This window comes from Lichenostomus cassidix, chromosome 2 (genome assembly GCF_008360975.1).
Source record: "Lichenostomus cassidix isolate B80296 chromosome 2, HeHo_3.0, whole genome shotgun sequence".
Lineage (NCBI taxonomy): Eukaryota > Metazoa > Chordata > Aves > Passeriformes > Meliphagidae > Lichenostomus > Lichenostomus cassidix.
The window spans coordinates 30,508,330-30,534,733 of record NC_139482.1 but is presented as its reverse complement, the minus strand read 5'-3'; the positions used below and the strand labels follow the sequence as shown (position 1 = coordinate 30,534,733).

General features: G+C 37.9%; 1 protein-coding gene across 1 annotated transcript in view; it reads left to right on the top strand.

Moving 5' to 3' along the window:
* The window catches only part of TMEM196 (transmembrane protein 196), a 96,262-nt gene that overhangs the window by 20,460 nt on the left and 49,398 nt on the right, over positions 1-26,404 (top strand). Inside the window, exon 2 of the mRNA XM_085050884.1 lies at positions 11,199-11,249. Coding sequence (XP_084907010.1) covers positions 11,244-11,249 — 6 coding nt within the window. The 5' untranslated portion in view covers positions 11,199-11,243. The remainder of the gene's footprint in view (positions 1-11,198; positions 11,250-26,404) is intronic.

Genomic DNA, 26,404 nt, shown 5'->3' with positions numbered 1-26,404 from the left:
TCTTATAGTGTGTAAACAGTAAACTGCATTTCTCTTTTTGTTGCAGAAAGACAATTTTCTTTCTCTCATCTTGCTTTTAAACACATCCATAAAATGCAGCATCCTGGATCTGCTGCATGGTTACATTAACACACAGAAATTTCCTTTTTGTGCAGACATAATTTTTATGGATATATGCAGCACTCTTCAACACCTTATCCTTGATTTTGTCTACTGCCTTCCTATTTTAGGAGCAATTTAGAGGAAAATAGAATAAGCTTAAAGTCTAACCTGAGAATCCTGTCTTTTAAATCCAATGCTGTAAGCAAGATAAATATAATCACAGATGGGGGTCAAGATTGATAAAACTTCTGGTTTTAGCTTTGTCTACTCAGAAGGTAGTATTCCTGCAAGGTACAGAGTTTCACTTTTATGAAATTTGAAGTCTTAAATGTAAAGATAACTTCTCATTACCTTTTTCAGATGTAATCCTAGCCTACAAATAGGTATTTCTTTGAGAGTTTATCCTGATTGCTTATACTATGCATTGCTACTGCATACTCTGTTCAAATCTTATATAAATTATACATTGATTTTTCTCTTTTGTTTTCTTCATCAGCCACTAAAAGGGGTTTAAATGGGCATATTGCTGGGAAAAATATGCCAAAAGAAAAGAGAGGAACAAATCAGTGTGTTCAATCAGATCACAGACCCTGAGTTTATTACCAAGAGGTGTCACTAGAAAGCACTGGGAATGTTCTGTCATGCTTCAGGGATTCTGAGCTACAACACAGCTTTTGAGGTTAACTTTTGGTGCTAATGCACAAGAAGTGACCTGAGCTGACTGTGCTGACTACTTGAAATGTGCTATGCTTCCTCTGCACTGAATTTATTACAGGCTTCATTCACTAGAAATTAGGCTGAGCAATCAGCATTGTTGCAGCAAAACATGTTATCATGTACTGTGGACTAGTGAGAAACTGATGAGAAGAACCAGTCAGAAATCAGCTGAAATCAACAGAATGTGCAGAATATTCATTAGTTCAATAGCACACACTTATTTTAGAATAATGCTACTGTAACTATAGGGTTAAACACTTGCCTGTAAAGAAGTGTCATAAAAAAGGATGCCTCATCATCCATAACTGATTCTATTTCACATATACTTTAAGATACATTCACATGCTATTTTTTCTACAAAATAGCTGTCTCCTCCAGTGCACAAAATTGGTAATGCCCATTTAATGACTAGTTATTTAATATTTTTATGTTCACCCCATTATTTCTAGAGCTTACTTAATTTTCAAAATGTGTTTTGAAGACATAATTATAAAGTGGCTGTGCTTAACCTTGGCAAACATTACTTAAGAATCATGGTGTTCAAGCCCTGTGGGCTTGCTCTGAAGACCTTCAGAGTAACTGAAGTCAGTACATCAGTAGTAGCTAGTTCTGCATCTCCTTCACAAGCTGTCAGCTGGGGCCTTACTCAATCAGGTGTGTATTAGTGACTGAGTCTTCCCAGGATCTTTCTGAGATGAAAGTGTGGTGCACTGTTCTACATGCAAATGGAAGGCATCTAAACTACAGCCATGAAAATAAACCTGAAAAATAACTGGCCCTCAAATTTTTCCTTTAAATATTAGGCAGTGCCCATACTTTTAAAATATGAAGGACAGCTTCCATTGTCATGAACACAAGTCCCACATGCTATGCACTTCTGTAGTTCAGACTCTAGGCAGAGGAACTTTACAGAAAGTGGAATTTTTCCATTTCTAATTGGTCCAGTACTGCAGTTGCTCACAGCATCTGCAAGAAATGAGGTAGGAATATGGCATGTGGCAGTCACCTTAAATATAAAACCCCAATCCGATCTGAGAGCACATATTTCATGTCCACTGGAACACACTATGGGTTTTTGTTTAATTTGTTTCCCTTGAAGGATGCTTTGCAAAGTCCTTGCTCAAGTGAGTTCAGCTGTGGTTGGAGAGGGGTTTAAAGGGTTAAGATGAGTGTGCTCTCACCTAGTGTTTCATCTTCCTGCACGAAGTTAACCATTCACCTGCTTTTCTACTTCACCCATTTGCTGAAGATATATATGCCTCCTGACATTTTTCTCTGTAGACAGCCTTTCTTCTGGTGATTCCTAGGTACACTGTAAAAAGAAAAACATCACCTCACATTGACTCTGAATGTCATGTATTCCGCCAGCAGAGTAACAGTATTTAGATTCATGCAAATTTCTGCCACTTGAGAAATTAAAGTGACTGATAACAGCAATAGCTAACCACCAAAAGCCCAAATTGCTGTTTAATGGTGGACAAAATTGTGACAATTAGGAATCCCAGGTTACACGTCAAACTCCAGAGAGTATGCACTCTAGCAGGTACATACTATTTGCTTCTTTCTCTGATTATTAATAAATTTTGCCTTTATCTGCCCTTTCCCTTTGGGTTCTTTGTTCCAGTCCAATTTATTCATGCTTATCCTGTCCAACTGTCAAGCAGCTCTGGTTCAGTCCCATTTTCAGAATATTGCAGAAATCAAAATGCAAGATGATTACTGGATGAATGTTTATGACCAGTAGATATATCCTCAGTAATCTTGGTTGAAAACTATCAGGAAAACTTAGTTGTAAACTTCTGTTGGGCTTCACATGCTTAGGGAATCAAAATCAACACCTAAACTGGTGTAGCAGAAAGGGTAGTGCTTAACAAATAGTCCAGTGGCAGAGAAAACTTGGAAAGGAAAATGTATTGGACTGACAAAAAAGGGGAGACATACCAAAAAAAGATTGATGTTTTTATTTGGATAGAAGGATTCTATGTAGGGTACATCTGTATCAGGATAGGAGTTCAAGTTATACTCACAGAAATGGGTCTATGGGGGGAGTAAAATATGTCAAAGACCTATGGACCTATTGAAGCCCTGAGAGAAGGGGAACAAATAAGAATTATGGAAACTGAGGGCAGAAAAAGACCAGCTGGAGCCAGAGAAGTCACATGCCAGAAGTGAGGTAGTGCAAAGCATGGCTGTTAGTCCTTCCAGATGGGGACAGTTCTGCATTTTGGCTGTGACAAAGCCATAACTGATTTTGCCAATTCAGAGGTAAGTGAAAAAGCCAACTGGAAGTGAAGCTGATTGAAACGAGTCAGAGCTCTGTGAGTCGATGTCAGCCATGAGCAGGAGTGACCAGGCTGCCAGAAACTTGAGCAAAGAGAAGACAGAGCTGCTATTTGGTGCTGTTCAGAAGAAAATAGGGAGGCAGATAAGGTGCAAAGATAGAGAAAGGTTTCTCCAAGGGAAGGAAGACGTAGGTTTCTTTTTTGAAATGGCTTCTTTGTATATCCTGAAGGTTACCCTGCTGTGGAGAGTCCCGAATCTTGACCAAATTTTTAGAAAAAAATAGAGTAATATATTTGTAAATTATGGATAATTTGGCACATTTTTTTCAGGTAGAGATTTGTCCCATTTTGACATTCATGAAAGTTCTGAATAATTTATTTCCAAACTTAATTTTAAAATAACTTCCATTTTAATACAAATAATGTGTTTTTAAAAATGCTTTAATAAAAAAATGCTTAGACTTTTTTTGTAACAAAGCAATACGATTCCCCCAGATGTTTTTAATGATATTTTTGAAAATATGTTTTATAGGTCATTTTAGTTCCACTTCATGATGGGAAAAAAAAAATTAAAATTTCACCATTTCCTGAAGAACAGAATTATTCCCCCCTGACCTACTTCTTTGCTACTTCAAAAAACATTATGCAACTTGGAGTGGAAAATTTAACACTGAACTAATTAAACAAAATAAGAGCAGCAAGAATTAAACAAAACCAAAGAAAATGCATACAGAAAACAGTCCAAGAAAAGCCCAAACAATTAATGCCATAATTCATTTAAGCAATCAAGACAAATGGCATCAAGGTATTAGAGTGCTGCTTGGGAACAACAGTAAATGTCAAACACAAATTTAAATCCCACCCAAGACAATATAAATACAGAAGAAATAGTTCTTGCAAGACTTACAATAATATTTCTACCACATCTATTCTTATGTTTTCCATACATTTCCTTATTGTACCCTCATTCCCATTTCAATTGCCATAATTCTGATTGCAATTTGCTGGAAAATCAAATTTTAAAATATTGCTGCTATTTAATAATAAATATTAACAACTTCAGAAATAAAATAACCTCCAACGTATGAGTGTTGTTTCTGAAACAATAATTTCTGAGTGAAATAACTGAAGGTGGAGAGGGATCTATAAAGAGGTTGAAAAAAATGTTAAGTTAAAAAAGTTTCAATTGATTGTGTTAGAGATGTTATATTCAGTCATGCCAGGGAAGGAACTCGATACATAATTTCAACCTCAGATAGACCAGTTTCAGTTAAAAAAATTCCCTCAAAATGTATGGAATTTGCCAAACAAAATAGGGTTTAAATGGCTAGACCATATTTGTTAGACTATTTATGAAGAGCAAATACAAGGAAAAACATAATTTAATGAGAAGAGGTGACACAAAACATAAACCCATTGAGGCAAAAAGAGATGTCTAGTATAGGTTGATTTTTTTTTTTTGTATCTTATATATTTTCCATCTCAATCATCATACAGTGCCTATGACCATCCCAGAAAACTTGATTAAGGAAAAGTATTATCAATGTCATTATTTTTGGCTACCTGACTTTAGGGCTAATACAGAGAAGTGTCACTAATAACAGTGTCTCTAAGAGGAAGAGGACACAGTAATGGGGAAGACAGAAGAAATGGCTTGTTACACACAGGAAATACAGAAAGAACCACCTGAAAAAGTATAGAATCATAGAATGGTTTTGTTTGAAAAGGACCTTAAAATCATCTAGCCGGGACACCTTTCACTGGACCGGGTTTCTCAGGTTTTCTACATCCAGCCTGGCCATGAACACCTCCAGGGATGGAGCATCCACAGCTTCTCTTGGCAACCTGTTCATGCGCCTCACCTCCCTCACAGCAAAGAATATTCCCCTAATATTTAATGCAAACCTGCTCTCTTTCTGTTTGAGGCCATTCCCCCTTGTCCTGTCATTATATTTCTGAAAAGTCCCTTTCCTTCAGGTACTGGAAGGCTGGGATTAGGTCACCCTGAAACCTTCTTTTTCCAGGTTGAACAAACTTAATCCTCTCAGCCTATCCTTCTCTACTAAGAGAATTGAAATTGTTGAATGGGAGAGTCTAGAAATCCCAATGAAAAGATCAAGGGTGGTAATTTTACCCTGGAGTTAGTGCAGAGCTGGTGAGGATTTAATTAAGGACACTAGCACTGAAGAAAATTATTCAGGTTTAAAGGTCTCACAAAACCATTCCAGGAGTTTTTCATCGAATTTTTTTCTCATAACATGTTCTTAAATTGTAATATTTTCTATTCAGTATGATTTCTGTTTGTTTCCTATAACTCTATAGTGTATGTGAGTAAAGGATGAATGCTCCTAGCATTTCCACAATGAGACTGCAGATATTTGCAGTGGTAACTTGGCAACTCAGCATCTACCAGGTGCCAAACCATTTATTCTCAGCTTCTATAGCAGCATGTATTTGATGTAATGTATTTTCTACATAGCAATTTAGAGATTTAGAGAGGAAGGAAATTAAGCTGTGTGAAGAGAAAATGAAACATGTCTTTCAGGCCAAATATCAGAAAAGCAAAAACTGAGTAATTATAATAAAACAAAACACTGATGGATGGATAGCACAGATAGATGAGGGAAGCAGGGATAAAAAAATGGTAGCAAAACAAATAATGAGAACCATAATTGGAAAAATACTAACAGAATAAAATATTGTAACTGTAGCTTAGCACTACAAAGAATCACAGAATAAGCTGAGTTGGAAGGGACCCCCAAGGACCGAGCCCAACTCTTGGCCCTGGACAGGACACCCTTAGAGTCACACCATGTGCCTGAGAGTATTCTTCAAACCCTTCTTGAACTGTGTCAGGTTGGTGCTGTGACCACTTCCTTGTGGAGCCTGTTCCAGTGCCCAACCACCCTCTGCAGGAAGAGCCTTTTCCTGATATCCAACCTGGCTGGACATAAGTCCATACCACAGCAAACAATCCTCCACAAACTGCTGCAGCATGGGTCATTCCTCCACAGGGTGCAAGGACAGGCTGCTCCACCATGGGTCCCCCATGAGATCACCAGTCCTACCAGCAAACCTGCTCCAGCATGGGCTCCTCTCTCCACAGGTGTGCAGGTAGCTGCCCAGGAGCCTGTTCCAGCAGGGGCTTTCCACAGGTTCACAGCCTGCCCTAAAGCATCCAGCATGGGTCTCCTTCATTGGTTGCAGGTGGATCTCTGATTCCTGTGGTCCTGCATGGGCTGCGGCTGCTTGACCATGGTCTGCACCATGGGCTGAGGAGAATCTCAGCTCTGGTGCCTGGAGCGCCTCCTGCCCCTTCTTCTGTGCTGATATTGGAGTCTGCAGAGTTGTTCCTCGTGTATTCTCACCCTGCTCTTCTCTGGCTGCAATTACATCTGTGCAACAACTTTTTTTCTTCTTGTTAAATATGTTATCCCAGAGGCACTACCACCACTTTTAATGGACCCAGCCTTGGCCAGGAACAGACTCATCTTAGAGCAGTCTGGCATTAGCTGTACTGAATATGGAGGAAGTTACTGGCAGCTTCTCTCATGTTTCTGTCAGCAAAGGGACAGACATGCTACTCAGGGCTTTTATTTTCATGGGCAAGTGTGAAACCAAAACCTTTCTCTCTCATGGCTTTGGCCAACAGCGAATAAACTTTACCTGGAGACAGCACAATGATTTGTTATTGTTTTCTGGATTCCTTATAGCATGTTGGTCTCCTCAAAGGCTTTTGGTTCTATATGGACATTTGGGTTAGAAATTCCTCAGTTCTAGTCTCAGTGATTTGGTTTTTCCTGAGCAGGATCCCACGATACACAATGTTTCTGTCTGAGGGAGAGCTCTTCTGGTCTATCCCTATCCCACTGGCTTATGACCTGGCAAAGAGCCATCCAGTTCTCCTAATATCTGCTGCTTAGTGCAACATCCTGCAGCAGCTGGAATTGGATTCACTCTCTCTTCTCCCTTCTCTGAGGAATGAAGGTTCCTCTTCTTCGCCTTCCCATGGCTTGTCTGTTGCCTTTGTCTGAGACATTCTGCTGCTTTCTGAAACATTCTGAAATTGCTGAAGGAAGTTATGAAGAAGCTTTGAAGTAGGCGATTGGAAAAAGAGCATGTGGGGACCCAGGAGCAGGGCTGCTGTTGGAGAGGGATTGTGGGACACTGTCAACTGGGATTTTGAGAGCTGAGACGGAGCTGGGGGCTGAAGTTTTGTTAGACTGTGTGAAGGACAAGGATGCTTGAAGGATCAGTGATTTCAGTATTAGTGCTCTCAAATGATCATTTAATAATTAAGAGTGATTTAAGAATCAGGATTGATTTAGAACTTGGCTGGAAGATTAACTGCTGACCTAGAAACTGCTAAATGTGGATGACAATAGTTTCTGCAGAACTATGGACCTAAAATAATCTTGTTCAAATTCCCTTTAGTTATGGACTATATTAAATATACTTCACAGTGGCAATTGGTAAGGGAAAACTAAATATTAGCTGGAAGATTACAGTGTCATAATCTAATTTAAAATGCCTAATGATTTGGAAAGCAGAGGTAATGCTGCACTTCTGTGTGTTTGTTTGTTTTTTTCTCTTTTCTAGTCTGACTCATAATAGTTCTCTTATTGAGCTACGAAAGATGAAGATGCATAAAACAAAAAAGACATGAAGATATTTAAAAAGGCTGATCTCTTTAGCATACAATTCATTTACAGTGCATGGAGATAGAATAAATTTCTCCTCCACAGACTGACGCAGAGGGGGTGCTTTGGAGGCTTATAATTCTTCTCCCAAAATAATAATCAATCTATATTAGAACTTATAAAATGAAGAAGTTAGTGAACAGGCAAGAAATACCAGAGAGAATAACAATACGAGAGTCCTATACATTCAAGCATAAATTTTGATATAAATAGTAAACTCTGGATTGAGAAAAAGTAAGAAGCAGGTAAAATCCTGTTAGACTACATGTTTTTTAAGAAATGTCTTTTAATATGTGTGCTCAAGTGACTTCAAAATTTAATGGGAAGATTTTGCCTACTAAAAATTAACATCAGTAATTTGCCACAGTGAGACTATTACTTAGTTTCATGTTTCTTTTCTTATCAAAATAATATTATTTTTTAAAAACCAACTTAAAATTTACTTCTGCAATAAAGCTGTTTCTAAGAAACATTACAGCTGCCAAAACCCCAATTTAGATAGAGATGAAAGAATTAAGGGTTATTAAGAACATTAATCAATCTGAGAAAGCTTGTCTGCCTGTATCTTGTACAAAACTAAATGCCATACTAACCTTATCTGAATTTCTATCTTTCAAAAAGTCATAGAATTACAGAAACTTAAAATCATTAAGGTTGGAAAAGTCCTCTAAGATCATATTGTCCAACTGTTGAACTACCATCAAAAGGGGTAATTCTGTGAGTAGAATATAAATTAAAATATAACAGATTTTATTTATTAATTTATTTCATTAGTTAGTTAGTTCTAGGCATCTGTATTCAGCACAATTGTACTAAATGATGAACAGGGAGATTGAACTCAAGTATATCAGGACATGTGCTGCAACAGAAGGGAAAACATGCAACCTTGACTATGTACTCTGTGTGAACTCCATGTGGATGCCACATGTCCCAGCCAAGACAATAACGTACAAAGCTGCATCAAAAATTGTTTCAGAACTTCATGTACTGTACTCCTTTTTACACAAATCCATCTGGGAGGATGTAGCTCATAAGTAGCTCTAATAATGTTCAAACAGAAAGAGTGAATCTTCTCCTCTGGACAGGCTGGATGGACTGTGGTGCAGCCCTGGGCAAACACTGCACTCACTACACTACAGCAGCCACAGCCCACCTAAAGCAACAGCAATCACAACTCTCTCAATTCACAGCACTGCTGAGTCTGACCAGAGGTCACCCTACTTCCTTGCAGACCTCAGCACAGCAGGAGTTGTCTATATGTCAGCTCCACTGGACACAACACAGTAGAAACCAAAACCAGGTTAATGTTTTTACTGAAATCAAGCTGACCTGAAAGTTAGTTATATTCTGCATATAGAATATATTCTGGCAAAACACAGAACCACTTTCATTTTTGAAAGCAGTTGAAAATTATTGGTTATTTCTCCTTAATTATGGGTAATCAACACCTTGAAAAAAAACCATTTGCCTACTTTGTTTGCTGGGAATGTGTCTACCTGGACTTTAGTAAAGCCCTTGACACCATTTCCTACAAAATTTCCTGGAAATTTCCTGCTCATGGCTTGGATGGGTGAACTGTTCCCCAGGCAAAAAACTGGTTGGATAGCCAAGCCCAGACAGTGGTGGTGAGCGGGGTCACATCCAGCTGGCAGCTGATCCCTAGTGGTGCTCCCCAGGAACCAGTGTTGGGGCCAGCCCTCTTTAATATATTTATTAATGACCTGGATGAGGGGATTGAGAGCAACCTCACTCAATTTGCAGAGGACACCAAGCTGGGTGGGAATGTTGATCTGCAGAAGGGCAGGAAGGCTCTGCAGTGGAATCTGGACAGGCTGGATCAGTGGGCTGAGGTCAGCTGTGTGAGGTTCGACTAGACCAAGTTCCAAGTCCTACACTTGGCTCACAACAACCCCAGCTACAGGCTGGGGGAAGAGTGGCTGGAAAGCTGTCAGACGGAAAAGCACTGCAGAATGCTAGCTGGCAGCAGCTGAACAAGAGCCAGGAGTGTGCTCAGGTGGCCAAAAAGGCCAATGGCAGCCTGGCCTGTATTAGCAATAGCCCCAGCAGGACCAGGGCAGGGATTGTCCCCCTATACTTAGCACTGGTGAGGCCACACCTCGAATCCTGTGTCCAGTTTGGTGCCCCTCAGCTCAGGAAAGACACTGAGGTGCTGGAGTGTCCAGAGAAGGGCAACAGAGCTGGAGAAGGGTCTGGAGCCTGAGTCCTGTGAGGAGTGGCAGAGGGAGCTGTGGGAGTTTAGTCTGGAGAAAAAGTGGCTCAGGGGAGACCATGTTGCTCGTTGTAGCTGTCTGAAAGGAGATTGTGGTGAGATGGGGGTCAGACTCTTCTCCCAGGTTACAAAGTGCCAGAGCAAGAGAAAATGGCCTCAAGTTGTGTCATGGGAGGTTTAGGTTGGACACCAGAAAAAATTTCTTCGCTGAAAGGGCTGTCATGTACGGGAACAACCTCCCCAAGGACGTGGTTGAGTCAACATCCCCAGAGGTACTTAAAAGACATGTAGATGTGGTGCTTAGAGATGTGGTTTAGTGGTAAACTTCGCAGTGCTACATTAATGGTTGGAGTCAATGATCTTAAAGGTCTTTTCCAACCTAAATGATTCTTTGATTCTATGAGTCTGTGATTCTCTGTTTAATTTTTTATGTAATTGCTCTCACTATGACTCTTGATGAATTTGTCTGATCATGGTTGTTAGTGAAGCAGTAATTTTTATGCTACATCATCTACAGTTCTTATATGAGTAAAATGAAACATGTCTTAGGCAGAGGTTGTAATTTCTCCCTCAAAGTGGAAAGGAGAAGAGAAGGGAAAAATAAAATTCTTCAAGGGGACTAAAGTTCATCCCAGTTAAGGGCTTTGAATAATAAGCCAACACTTGAATTGAGCTGGAAATTTTTCTTTCAGAACTGTGTAGCAGACACAGAACTTTTTTCTCCCATCATTCATACCTACATTTTATTTATTAGAAGCAATCTAGAGGAAAAGTAGGTAAATGGCCTGGGCCAAAGATCTATGGATTATTTTCCATCCATTTGTTTTTCATGCTTTATCCTTCACAAGTTTTAAGACACCTTTTTTTTAAAGACTGCTTTTAAAGTTCTGCTAACTTTAGCTGCTCTGACAGCTGTGTTATTAAACTCTTAGTTCAGCATGATGGAAATTCACACATAAAACCTGATGTAGTTAAGAATTTAACTGGCGGTACTTCATAGATTATGCTGTTTGCATTAAAAATTCATTTCAAAAAGAAAATGCAGCTTTTTTAAAACACCATCACTAACAAATCAACATTGTGCTCATCCAGTGACATTTTAAAGGGCTTTTGAAATTGATGTACACTATGACATTTTGCTTTCCTGTGTAACTTGTGGGCTGAGAGAGACATTCTTGCTGTGGTGGGATAACACCATGGGGAACAACAGCCATGAAGGTAAGTTAAAGGAAAATTGGGGAAAGCTAAATTGGTAGGTTATATTGGTAAGTTAAAAGATTCGGGAATTTTGAAAGTTCTAGCTTCACTTTCTTGCTTTTTCTTAATGTGTGAAGTCATCTTACAGATCTATGCCTATTCGTTCACCAGCAAAATGAGATTTGTTAATCCTCCTTTCTTTAATATTAATGTCTTGTCTATCCTAACCTTGCCAAAAGATACAGATGTATGGAAAGATCCCTTGATTACTACCAAACCATCACCCTCTGCACTGGTCGTCTCAGGGCTGAGAGCTAGTAAATTACCCTCTTGCAAAATCTTTGGCCACACAGTCTTGCAGGGTGAAGGTCCAAAGAGGTGTAGATCTTCTCCCTGAACATAAACACGGTAAAATGATTATTCATGCCAGATTAGAAATGTTTTATACAGCAAAGTAACTTCCAGTAAATCATCTAATGTGTATCTCCTACTTTCAAGCATATCTGTTTCTGTGTCCTTTAGCATACAGCAGTACTTAAAAATATGGAGTCAAGTAGCTCTAAGAGGTCATTTTCATCTGAAAACAAAAGATCTATGGAAACCTTGTGTTGTGTGATTTTCAGAAAATTATGCAGGAGTGAAAAATAGAATATTTTAATATCTATAGTCCTTTTCTTGCCTTCTAAAGCTGTACTCGAATTGTAGCTCTGTTGATTTTAAATAGCCCTGCTCTAGAATAATACATTAATGTCAACTATCATCAGCATTTTATTTCTTACAATTATTTGTGTCCTTTTATTATTTCTTATTCATAGTCTTATAGTCATGGGAGTAACTCTGCTGTGTTCAAGGATGTGATTTGTATGAGAAAAAAAAACAACCTGTAAAAAGGTTTGTAGTATTTATAGGATTTTAAAAATGGTCCTAACGTCCTCTAATTTGCAATGCTATGACTACAGCCAGTCAGTGACTTATCACCAGTGTAGTAGAAGCGCGCAGGAATACCAGGCTTCTATTTTCTCTACTCTGGGTAATTTGTACTAACATTTAATTGAATTTACACCCCATTTTATAGGGTTTAGCATTGGAACTGCACACAGTAGAATAAAGACAGCCCCAGATCATCCAAGATGGTCAATAAGAGCATTTAGGTAAAAGCAAAAAAATAGAGGAAAAAGAAAATTTTTTGAGTATGAAGAGGGATTTTTGGTCAGATATAGGCTGTAAGAAAAGTAGGTGAGGAATCAAAATGGGAGGACCAGGCAAAGGCCAAGAAAAACATCATGCATAGCAGTCAGTCAGAGAAAAGATACTTGACAGATCTGTGTGTTGCTCTTCCAGTTATTTTATTCCACCTATGACTCCTAGCAGGGTAACGCTGAAGATTTTTTTTTTTAACCTCTTTGTCTTTATCCTGATAAGACTTGTTGGGACCACTTTTATCACTGAGAGCAAACTCTTGTTCTTGCAAATACACAGACCCATATAGCAATCATTTAGCCTTCAGTGGTTTATACATGATAGTCTACAAGCCCTAACTGACCCACTCCATAAAGCATTTTACAAAAACTTCTAATGAACAGTACAAACAAGGATTAAAAATTGCAACCAAAATGTATCACAGGAAATGGGAGGGGTGGTGGGTGAGGGAAAAGGGAAAAATGAAGGTCACTCCTGAGAAGTAGTTAGAAGCAACTGATATTTCTTACTATGCTCCAGAGCAGCTGGGTTGTGCTTTGGAGCTGAAAAGAGTAACTGAGGCTCTGCCAGTTCTCCCTGTCCTTTAAAAAGAAAGTTGAAATTCTTTGCTACATTTTGATAGTACTTGCACTTAGTTAGTACACTCTACTAAAGTTAACAGAGACTAATGATTTCTGACAAGTTCTCATTTAATTTATTTCAGATTTGGGAATTTTGAAAAAGGTTTGGGGGGGTTTGGGGGTTTTATTGTTGCTCTTCTATATTTTAACTTCATCCTCAGTTATTCAGGTTTCCAGCTGCAGGAATCTGGGAGATGAGAGCCTTCTGGATAAAATATTCATTAAGAAAAATATTACATTTTGCTAGCAAGATTGCTTTCAGTAGTAGATGCTAGATTTTACATTCCTCAGATCTTCCAAGCTTCATTAATAGGATGGCTTTTTTTTGTTTGCTAATAATGCCAGACTGTGAGTTTATTATGTAATTTTCCCTTGTTAAATGTCCCACTCCAACCCTTGCAAGTGAAAATGCAAAATTTATCAGGCTGCTTAGTTCTAGCAAAAGAAAACAAGGTCTTTGGGAGGGGAAGGTGGGGGGTAGGGAAGATTATTTTCTTTCTTTCGCAAGACTTCCCTTATAAAGGTGGAGGTCTTTGTAAGCAGCATATTTATTCCAGCTCTTTTATATCCTTGCCAGCTTAGGTTTTATTATTTTTTAAAAATAAATAGTTTTATGTAATAAAATATATAATCATAGTATGCCAGAGGAGAAGAGTTTGTGATTTTATTTCTGTTCAAAGTCAAAGTTTACCATGGTTGTATTAAATAACTTTTTAGAGGGAAAAAAAAAATATTACCAGTACAAATTCTGATCTAATTTTTGAACTAATCTTCTTTGATAGTCTGCAATTTGAGAGAATTCAAAAGTCTAAAGTTGGAGATGCTTTAGTTGTGAAATAGGCCTTTTCTTCTAAAGGATTGAGCTGTCTTTGTGGTTGGTGATTATATAAAGCCATAAACACAGTCTCACCCGCAAATAAAGAAGCTTTATATTAAGGTTTATCCTGTACTCTTCCATATTCTAGTAATTTGGTCAGAGACGATGGCATCAGGTAGATTCAGAGTAGAGAAGTCCTTCTAATAAGATGTGAGTTCTTCTTGGAGAAAAATAACCAGCAAATGGAATTTTGTCAGGGAAATTAAATAAGAGTATGACTAAGGAATCTTTGCAAGGTTTTGAAACCTTGCCATATTTTAGCACTTTTCTGGGCTGTCTCTGTAGAGACCAGAGTGAAATTAGTAGTAATACCGAAGATCCTTTTTCTTCAGATGTGCTCCAAGGAGCAAATATTTACGATGTGGAAAAATGTGGACTGTGTTATTTATGTTTGGGTTTTTATTTTTTTTTTTTCATTAGGAAAGTTTTTTTCATTCCTGAAGTTACTTCAGATTTCTAGTCAATGCTGTTAATTTGGTAGCTTTGGTAAGTGCTAAATCTGCCATTAAGCATAAATAGAAAATTAATGACTAACTGCAACAATATGCTCTACTGTGACTAATGACTTCAGCTTTTCTGTGACTATTGAAGGTCTCAGGGCACTTACTGATGTCAGTAGGAATTGGTGATGATGCTGGTATTGGTGCAAGGCTTTCCATCTCTTGCTCTTCAGGCAAAATTCACTCAATGGGATGGCAATTAGCAAAATTTGGTGCTCTTAGGAGACATCAGTGGTATCTGAGAAACTATTTGAAAGCTTTTTGTTGCTAACTTCAGGAGGTGCACAAAGTTGGGCCTTGCTGTAAAGCTGCTTCTTATGTGAAATGAAATATGTGGTTTGTGTTCTCAGAGAGAGCTTTTATGACAAATGGTAAAATAATGGCCCTTGTTAATTTGTATTGAGGTATATATGCTGCTGGCTTGGTGACATCATTGCAGCAAAATGTGATGGAAAAATCCCTGCTTTATCTCTACTGAGAGAAAATACAGAAAAGGCTGTAGTCTGCTCCAGATTTTGGGTACTGGTGCTCCAGCTCTGGCTTTTCTTTTTTTTTAAAAAAGGATTCAGGAGTACAAAACTGCCTTGAAAAATAAGAATAAAAATAAATTCTCTTCCAGAGATTGTTCTTTATCTGTTTCTATATTAATGTATTCAAGTGCTGTCCTTTATTTCCCAAGTCTTAAAATCAATTATATTTATATTAAGCACCTTAACTGTTCTACGTAAATGTTCAGTATGTGGTTTCAGCTTTTTTTTTTTCCTGCTCCTGACTTTCTTTCCTATTCAGGTTTGTGAGTTCATAATTCATAATCCTTGTATGGAGAACCAGCTGTGTCACTGTAACTTTGAGAGACAAAAAAAAAGGGAGGTCCTCAGTACCTGGAAGCCCTTTTGTCACTTCCCTAGGACATATGTCTAGCATAAGAAGCATATTTACCCACAGAGCAGTATAGAAGTCCAGTGCATCTTGTGTCCTACAAACCCTGGTCATTGGATGGGTTGGAAGACTCTTCAATAAGCTAAATTAAATACTCTGCAAAAGCAGCTGAATTAAACACTCTGCATTGCAGTGAGTTTGTTTGCTAGGCAGGGCTGTGCATGCAGCTTGGAATTGTCCTGTGCACGTTGCATAAGTGAGATGAAGTCTTTGGCTCAAGGAAAGCTGCCTGGAATGCTCAGAATGAGATGTGCTGCACAGGCATAGTGTCTCAGTGAGACACTGTCTCCATAAGATCAGCACAATAAAGAATCAGGGTTGCAATGTTTCAGCAATTTTCCTCTCAAGTTGTATTCTCATTTTGACTTGAGAACATTAGGTATGTAATATGCAAATTCTGGGGGAATCATTGTTTTGATGCCAATTTGGTTATGAGTTTCTGCTTTTAAGCTTGGCATATGAGGAAAAGGAAAATTGTGTGGGAGTCATGAGTAGTGATGCATATTTTCAAGCAAGGAGTTTCACAGTGCTGGAGGAGGACTTCTGCAGAGTAGGCTTCATTGCTGGCCAATTCACAGCATCAGCATAACCATTCTGTGAGTGAATCAATTGTGTTCCCTTTGACTGGGAGGAAGGAATCAGATGAGATGGAACCATGGAGGTTTCCACTAAAACCCTAGGATGAAGTACAAGGAGAGCTGTAGCTTTTAAGCAAAAGCTTTTAAGCCTTTCACATTTAGGTTGTCACTTGTTTTTTGTTGTAGGAGGTGAAGAACCCTGGGATATCACGAAATGTCGCAGATACTGTAAATGTAACTATTTTTTGTTGTTTGGTTTTGGTTTTGTTTTTTTAATTGACCTCAGAGGATTACCCTGGAACTTTCAGGTTTCTCTTTTTTTTCCTAAATTGCATTTACTATGTTGTGGTTACTCAAGAGGAAGCTTAAAAATGAGACCTGAGTGCTTCTCAAAAAAATAATTTTAAAATAAATAATTTAAAATAATTTTAATAAATAAAATTGAAGTCACAAGCATTAAATGTCTTTCATAAAGTCCTGAGATTCTATTAAAATAATGTAATTTTTACTTCTCTACTTCAGTTTTTTTTTTGATAAGTCATGCGAAATAGACATACAAATTTATTGCAACTCATCTTTTTCTTTGACATATTTCCTTGTTAATTTCTTCAGCCTTTCACTTGGACTAATTTTTTTTCATATAATTTCTTTACTAAAACATTTGCCTTGACTCAATTTCCCAAAGGAGAAATAATGCAAATTTTTGTCTTTTCTGTAAATGCCTAAATACTACACTCCTAGGTATACAAGTATACTGCACATAGGTATGCTATACTCTACATAGGTATTCTATACATATATAAATGTATACCCATGCATGCCCATGTAAGCCCATAGGTTAGAGTTTACCCTGTGGTGTGGGGATTATGGTGAAGGATCTTCATAAATTGGTAACTTATGATGTTTGATTAACTTCTTGCTTCCACAGACACCAAGTTCCTTACGGTATACTTGGGCAGAAGATATATTTTTATAACTATCCCCATCCTCTTCTTTTTTTTTTTATTTTTATTTTAAGTTTGTTCTTTATTTTTGCAGAGAACTACTAAAAATTTCATCTACTGTGCCTCACTGAAAAAGTCATTTAGTATGGTCCTTTCCAATATGCTCCAGAATCATTTTCTGATGGCAGAATACTTATAGAGTTTCCTGGTGGCCTTTTTTAAACTAATTTTCTTTCCCTGTTTCTATATGAGGCCCCTGTTTATCTTCCAAATTTCTCTGTGTCAGCAGTTGACTCAGATGCTGTGTGCTAGCTGGTGTAACAGCTCTTTGACCTGAACTAACCCTTTTCCAGCTATTCTTCACTTGCATTCTTGCTACTCTGGCTTCTCATTCAAGCAGTGGTTATTCTTTACATTCCATGTAGTGAAATATGATGCAGCACCAATATGCTGTATTCTAAATGATTTACCTTGGAGTGTGGAAATGAAACAGAAAATTGTGTGAGAGCTGACCTCTGAACTCAGTTTCTCGTCTAAATGTGCACTGACCAACCTTCCTTTCTTGTTCAAAAAGTAAACCATTGAAGGCCTCTTGCTGCTTACCATAAACAGTATATGCTGTTTTCCATTTATTTGCATTTTGAATGTAAAGCTCAAGGAAATGGAACACGGGAAAAAGCAGTGTTTTCAGACACAAGATAACACGTCAAAAAGCTGAAAAGGGATGTCAGCTGACTGGGAACAGAGACAGCACAGCTGGAGTTATTTTCTAAATTAACTGGTGTTAGGCATTGCAAGGATGTTTTTTTCTGAAAGTGTGGTATTAAGTATTTTGCTTTTTCAGCACACAGAAACGATTTTTTCCCCGTAATAAAGAGAGTGCAGAGTATTCCTGTGTGTTACTTGGGGCTAAAACATTTGCATTAAGTCAATGAATGTTTTGTCATGGGCTTTGTGAGAGCTAAACAAATTGCTGATTCCACAGCTTAATGACTACAGCCCATTTCCACATCCATCCCACTCAATTCCATACCCAAAAGCCTGGATGCAAGTCAGAAAATGAATTTCCTTTTGTTTATCCTTCCCTTGTCCCGTTGCAGTATGTGCTGTCAAAACAGGTGCTGTAAAAATGTACAAAGGACGTTCTCATTAGGGTAGTCCTCTTCTGCTTTTCCTGATTGTTTAGACTATAGAGGAGGACATTAAAGAATAGAGCTCCTTTCTCTGTTGCAAGGGTAGTCATGCCTGTGTAGCCACATCCACAAAAGGATTTTGGCCTGATGGGATCCAAGGTCTTCAATTAGATACATAGCCTCCATGTACTGATATATCTGACCTGAACTTCTGAAAATCACCAAAGCAGCTGCCAGTTTTTATGAAAATTGTGAGACATCCCAAGGAAAATGTGTATTTTTCAGCACGCCTGCTTAGCTCCATGGAGGAGTTCATCCACTTCTGAAAGTCATAAATATGTGCTAGAGTAGTTATGGTGCTCTTTTTTTCCCCAAAAATAAGATTTTCTCTGTAAGGGGGAAGCTCTTGATTTAAACTTTTCTTCCATTATGGAAGTTTAAAATCAGTTGCATCAGAGATAAGAGCTGTATCAATTAATTCGCTATCTCTGTTAAAATAGGCTAGATATAGCTATGTTTAAAATCTGCTCCTTTCAAACCATCAAAAAAAAAGTTTTTACTATTCTTTGAGCACTAGAAAGTGGTAGCCTAAAGTAAGATACACAGTACTACAGGTTTTGAGATCATCACTCTGCTATGGATGGAATGCCATTTCATTTGGTAGCTCCCTGCACTCACTTTCAAAGTCAGACAACTTCTTAATGTAAACTGAATATGCATTTTCTGTAATCCCAATATTAACACAGTTACCAGATTTAGAAACAAATTGGCTACAGGGGATCTCTACCTCTTTTTATCTTTCTGAGTTCTGGACACCATGCACAGCTCAAGTGATCTGGACCTGGAGACAAACCTCTCTTTTTATCCTCATGTTCTTTTTCAGATTGCATTACGTCTTCTCTGCAAGATTTCTCATCATTTACAACTTCATAATAGTGTTACATTGAACTTAGAAAATGCTGGTGCCCCTTGGGTATGGCTATCTGGAGCCATCTCCTGTTCAGACAGTAAACAGACTATGTTAATGACCGTCTCTCTTAACTAAAACTTGGGGGGGTTTATTGATTTGGAGTTGTTACACTCTAAGTTTGCAGGTGGGATCCAAACCTTAGTGCATAGTCTTTTGTATATGAAATCTGTAATTCAGGTGAAATTGCATCCTGGTTAACAAACTTCATACAAGCTTTGTCTCTAGATTAATATTGTAAATAAATACGGTTTTAAAACACAGATAATCCATTTCTGTATTCTTCTGATTTAATAAAAAGAGTACTAAAAATCTAATTTAGACAAAAAATTATTTTTAAGATACCAGATTTCTCTATTAGTATTAAATTATGGTAATTGAAGTATTTAGTTTGTCTATGAACTAGAATTTTCTGCTATTTTGTGTTCCTTATCGGAGAAAATGATTGGGTGTGATGCAGATACCTCAGGTGAACCTTGAAATCTTTGTATTTGAAAGCCAATAGGAAAGTGTGCAGTATTTAATTAACAGACAAGGGCTATTACTAAATTAATGAATAAGATCTTTTTTATGCTTTTAATCAAAATGAACAAATACTTCAGAAATCTGAGCAGAGGAAATGGTTAGTAATATGAAGTGATAGCTAGAATGAGTATAGACGTTGTCATGGGATTATGATGTGGAAAATGAGCTTAGGATTCATTATTTTGTCATTGAGAATAGGAAAATTCCCTCTGTTCAGAATCACGGATCTGCTGGGCTGTTTCTTACCCAGCTAAGAAACATCCTGGAGTGCAAATCTTTTTTATTGCTTTTATAGTGACCAAATTTCTTAGGTAGATAGTATAAACAATCCAGAAGTTCAGAAAATGCACAAACCACATATTTTCACAAAGGTGAGGATACAATTTCCAGAAAGGAAACAGGATGGGCTCATAAAAAGAAACCTTAGGACAGGTGGCATATTTCCTATGATTACTGCCTGGGGTTCAGACACAAGGACACAGTCACCACAATTATACTTCCTTTGACTTACATATCAGGAAAACCTGAATTAATTTAAAGCTGACTTCAGCAGGATTTTAGAGTCCTATTTTGCCAGAACTCAGTCTCCAAGCACAGGGAATGGTTTAAAGGATTGGAATATTTTGATGATGGATTTGAATTGCTTATGTTTAGAAAATAACAATACAGTGGGTGTAATGGCTATCCAAAATCTAAGTGTGATGGATTCAAACCTCTGTCAATCACAAAAAATGTAGCAGAAATGTCACATAATCTCTAAACTATGATTTTTACTTGAGACTTTACAGCAAATTTTGCTCTTATACTGTGTGTAGCTAGGGACAACACAAATAATATAATACATAATAATTCTTATGATTAAATTATTTATGAACTGTGCTTATAAATTAATATTGAATTTGAATCAAGACAGCTGGAGTTCAGAATTTTAATTTAATAATTTTGCATAGTTTTGGGTTTCATTCTTTAATTCAAATAACTTTCAAATTCACATTTTCATCTCTCTCCTTGGCTGTGAGAGGTAATCCCAACTCCACTGGCATTCACAGGGAGAACATGGTTGATACTTGAGGAAAAAATTCCTGTTGAAGGATCAGCCACCTGTGAACATCATGAGTCTTCTACTAGCACTGGCTGTGTTAGTCTTTATGCAGTCTTACAGATCCATTGTAATACTTGGCCAGTATTTCGAAAAGCTTGGTGAGATTTTTGGGTTCAAGGTGCTTTAAAAGTGTGAAGGAAATGTTGCACATGGAAGAGTTTTTGTCTAGTTTGCTTGAATGGACAGTTATCTGCTAAAATTTTCATTTAAAAAGAAGTATAGTATGAGACCATGGATGTAGAGTGTAAGATACCAAATATATTTTTCTTCATAATTAAGTGAACACAGAGCTATATTGGAAACCTGGCATCTCTCCACAGCATCTACTACTAGAACTAATATATGTATAAAATAAAAAAAATCGTTACTAGCAATTGACAAAAAAACTGCAAGAATTTTTGAGATCATGGGAAAAATTACTTTTAAGTTTTCTTGCTATAAATAACATCAATTACATTCTTGTAAAGTGTAGCTTGTCTGCATCTCTACCACACTTCAAAAGGAGAGATTAGCATGAGGGAAGCTGAAATTCAGAACGTTTAACTGAGTCAGTAGGGTGTCCTTGTGCATGAAACAAGAAGTGCACCTGGCTGATAAATACAAATAGGGTTCATCAGAGCTCCTCTCCTGAGACAAATGCCTGTCTGCCTCCCTGGCGGTGGCAAGAGCCTCTGGAACCCCTTGTTGCAGCTCTGTCAAAAACACTGTGAGGATCTAAATTTATCTATGCAGGATCTCTTTCTGGAAAATTGTTGTCATGTGGACTAGTTTAGGGATTTTTCTGCTGATGTCTGGGGACTGGTTCACTGAATGCCTAAAACACTAGACACCAGTGGGATTGCATCCCTACACATCTGTAGAATCTAGGGAGGCTATATCAAAGCAGCCCAAGACTGGGCCTCACAGAGCATCATCTGAACATTTTACCTGTTTTCCTGTCCTCTCCTTACATTGTACAGCCTATTTTTGCTCTGCTTTATAAAGGGAATACTGACACCAATTTTAATTTTCTCCTTGACGTGGCTCAAAACACATGGATCCATCTAAGGGAAGTGCTCCTTGGTTGAAAGATCTGTTCTGTTATTTTTGCTGGGCACTAGCTTTCCTGCAAGCAGAGACAAGTAGCAGTAATGATGGTACAGGATTTTTGGAAGCAAGATCCCATGTCTAGGTCAACCTCTGTTTGGGGGCTATTGACGAAAGCATCCTAAGCTTCAAATTGCCCTTCAAACCACCCTGCAAACCACCCTGTATTGAAAGTCTGCACTCAGCGAGGAAGGAATTAAAAAGAAGCAATGGAAACAAAGGAAAATTAAAGGAAACAATGTTTAGCGTTTGCATAGCACTTTCACAGAGAGGTTGGAAGGGAGCACAGCAGACATTTTGACTCTCTCACAAAGCTACCCGTGCATCTGCTCAGCTATATATTTGCTGGAAAATGAAGTGCAGTTAAGGGACTACCGGCACTTTGCAGCTATTCTGCTTTCCTCGTAGGTTTGTGTGTTGTTAATTTGGAAACAAAGCTACTATGCTTCAGATGGTGTAATGTGTTTGATAAAGAAGCAACATGATAGATTAAAATACCCTCAATTCAGGCATAGGCAACTGCCAGAGCACTTGTATTTAGGCTCAGTGGGTCATTTATCTTCAAACTCCACAGCTGACTCGGCACTGGAGTGGGTTGAGAAGTAAGCAGTTTTGACATTTAGAGCCCAAGGCATCTTTTCTCCTTGAGAGACTTGCATGTCAGCTCTGTTAGTTTTTTTCTGCTGCTACTCCTTTGAAGCAGATGGTTAAACCTCACCTCAGCTGGGTGGTTGAGACCCTTGAAGCATTTAGCAAGGCTAACCAATTGAATTAAAACTGATTGTGCCTGTGGGTACAGAGTAGCATATGATTTATGATTATGGTGCTTTAAATATAGTCTGTGGAAGGTACCAGAGCATAGCACTGAACATATTTTGAAAAATACAGAGAAAAACACTGACTCACAGAAACCCAAACACAGTAGTTCAGGAAAGGGTCCCTTCCATTACAAACAGCTTCTTCGTAAGCATTTTGTCTATTGTAGATGTGCTCCTGCGTGTATTTACTCTTCATTATGTCCTGAAATTATTTAAACATAAGATTTGCACAGAATATAGCTCTTTGCTGTAATATGTGCAGTTTAGAAGGTGCAGATTTCAAAGCTGGAATCTATAGATGCTGAAGCGATAAGCCCGAAATAGCAGAGTACATTCAATGAGGTTATTGCATCGGCACCTCAGCAAGCACTGCTGTTCAGCTAGGCATAAAGCCTGAGGGTAAAGTAACGACCATTGTGGAATCAGCACTTCTATTTTTAGACAGCTCTTTTCCAAACCTCATCCTCTCGCAACACAGTATTTGCTAAATTGGAAATAATACGTCCCAAACAATCTGAATAACTAGAGATCGTGAGTATTCAGGCTGCAACTTAACAGCAATATATATACATCTTCCTTAAAAAACATTCCTTAAAATGAAATGACAATGTGTATATTCATAATGAATGTCTCCAGATAAATGCCTACCAAGGGATATCTTATCTTCAGCTGTTTAGTAATGCTGCCTAATTATGTCCCTGCTGAAACTGGAAAATGTTGTAGAGAAAAGTGATTAGGAAAAGATGAGCATTTGCTGCAAGGTACTGTTGTGAATACAATAAAAAAAAGCTTCCAGTCTCTCAATAAAGACTGTTTTGTAATATACAAAATTTAATCCAAGGTGTACCTTACAAATGACATTTTTAGTGGCATGATCTACATTTCCTTTGCATTGGCAGAAGACAGATGAGGTCTGCAACTTTACAAGAATTTAGTGAATGTTTCACTGAAAATAACATAGAGAACAAGTGTAGCCATTTTTAGTTCACAAACCATCAGTGAATGTGTTGAAATTTGTGTTCAGTTTTTCTGAGCACTCTGATGAAATATGCTTGTTAGGTAGTGAGCTGCTCAGGAGGGGAGCATTCTGTACGTGCTCACCGAGCGTGTGATGGGCATTATCAGGACATAAAACTTTGTCTGCAATCCAGCACTTGCTATATGCTGTTCATCAGGATTCACTATTGGCACCATGGGTTTAATCACATATGTTATCTCCATATTGCCCTTGTTTCCTGCTGGGATAAGTTTTGAGAACACACAGTTCTTTAACCGTATTTTCTTTAACTGATGTCTGCTGTCAAATTAGATATATTCATGAATATTTGCTCACATTAACATTTGTGAGTAAACTGCAGCTAAATGCAAAGAAAACTGCATGGTTTGCAAATGTAAGAAAAGCAAACTAAATGAAATATCCCCAGCATTTTTAGCAGTACTTCCCTTTATTGCCTACATGTATTCTGCTTTGACAACCTGCTCAAACATATTTTGTTTTTCTGAGGGTAAAGAAAGCAGGCAAATGCACATACTTTGCTTAGCATACTATTCACATTATCTATATATAGCATCTGAGAACACTTTTTTCCTTCTTAGAACAGAAAGCAAAATTAGGACTTTTGAAAATGAAGTCTTAAAAGTTGTGATGTACCACAAGCAGAGCAGAGCAGAGCAGAGCAGAGCAGAGCAGAGCAGAGGAGAGACTAGAAAGGTAGCCTTTCCTCCCAGCTACCCCCCCAAAAACCTCTCTGTTCATCTGACCAGACAAAAACTCCTTCCTGACCACAGCTTAGCACTCAGTTTAACCCTGAATGTGTGGAGAATGTGCTCCACCAGGCAACCAATTGTTTGCTACTTAAAGAAGCATAGGTGCCTTCAGGCAAAACCTCATCTTTAGCTATGTTCTGCCACCAATGCTTAGCAGCAGTAGCTGGCCTGAGATGCATATGCAGATCTCGAGTCCTCACAAGGGTGATGAAATTTCAGACTTTGGGTTTGATTTTCCAGGAATGTTAGAGAAAACTCAGATAAAAATATTCCCAAAGAATATGCTGCACTACGACATCTTTGTAGCTGTGCTAAAGCTTAAATCACATTGTAGAAACAAAACTCAGCTATTTATAGTGATCAAAGAAACACATCTTGTGGTTGCATCTAACCAAATGTTTTCTTTGAAAGGCAAACAGTTCGCCTGTTAAAGGACATGAGCAGAGTCTGTTTAAATGAAACACAACATACTTGCTCGTATTTCTAGAGTGCTAAACAGCCCTTCCTGGGAAGTGTGAAGTGCCACTTGAGAACTGAGATTTTGAACTATTCTTATTATTCCTCCAAGTTGTTAGTTTCAGAACAATGTTATAAATGCTATTGCGTTTGTAAGGGATAATTTTAAATATGGAAAGTTATGAGGCATCCCTACATCAGTATTTTAGAGAAGCTGAAACAGCATTTAAACTTAAAATTTTTTTGAATTTTGACCAGTTAGGGACATACAAGACTTCAGACATCCTTGTGTAGCATCTAAAAGTGACACACCTTACAATGGAATCACTGAATAACCTGAACTTAAAAACAGATCTTAAAGAGCTAGAATCACGCAAGTGACAAGTCACAGATGTTATGGGTCTCTGGAGGACAGAGAATTTGTTACATTTTGCCACTGTATTCTTCATCAAGGATGAGATAACACTATAATAATGTTATAAAGCTTTTTTTTTTTTATTACCAGTATAATGAATTGTACAGATACACACATACATATAAGGCTCATTGAGCCATGGAATTTTTTTGATTCCTTCAATTTCATCAAGTCCTGATCAGTTTCAAAGCATAAACAGAACCACAGTCAAATAATTTTTTGTTTCCTTGAGGAAGTTAAATTTTCATTACCACTTGTCGGTATTTCTGGTTTGGGGCTTTTTGTCTTTTTACTTAATTCAGCAAAGCTTGATCTAGTACAAGATTCCATAGTGTCATGGTTTAACCCCAGCTGGCAACTAAACCTCACACAGCTGATTACTGATCCTCCCTGTCCCACTATGGGATGGGGGAGAGAATGAGAAAAGTAAGAAAATTCATATTTGGGCAGAACTTGAATCTATATCACCCTTGGGAATGAGGAAGGAGGGGAGATGTCCTGCTATGACCTGCTGCTCTTAACCTCTTGTAAATCAAAATTTTACTCATTCCAGCCCTCGTTTATTGAGCTGTGGGAGTAGATCTGCCAGCTCCATGGAGAAAAAAGTAGGGTGGCAGTGAAACTTACAGATGTTCAGAAAGGGTGATGGACATCAGTTGACACCTCATCTAGTGTTAGATGAGAATCCACAGAATAAAACCCCAAAAAACAACCAAACTCCCTTTTCACTTCAGCAGGAAGAGAAGTATGTCTCAAATAAAATAGGAAAATTTTTCTTATAAGCAAAATTTGATCAGCGAAACTTAAAAAAGACTGATTTTATATTAATCATGCCCCTTAGAAAATGCCTCCTGCTAACTGTTATTTCCGACACCAGTACAGTGTACAAGAAGGAAATAACACTTTTATTAATTGCAAGGAATTTTGCAATCAGGTAATCCATTATGTAATAGTCACAACATTAAGCACTAAAGAACATAATATCTTATGGCTTCTATAAATCATCAAGACATTTGCAAGTTGGGTTTTTTTTCTTTCAGCTCCTAAAATATCTTTGAAACTTTTGGTTAAACACTCCATGTTCTGTACCTATTGCTTTTTTTTTTTTTTTTTGGTGGTTTCTTCTAGAACATTTTCTTTTTCTACATTTTAGTGGTATGACTTCATGCTGTTTGCCACTCCTGCCCAGATGCTTGGTTTGACAAACCAGACTTGATTTAGTGTAAGTTACAGGGCTTGTCTGGACTCT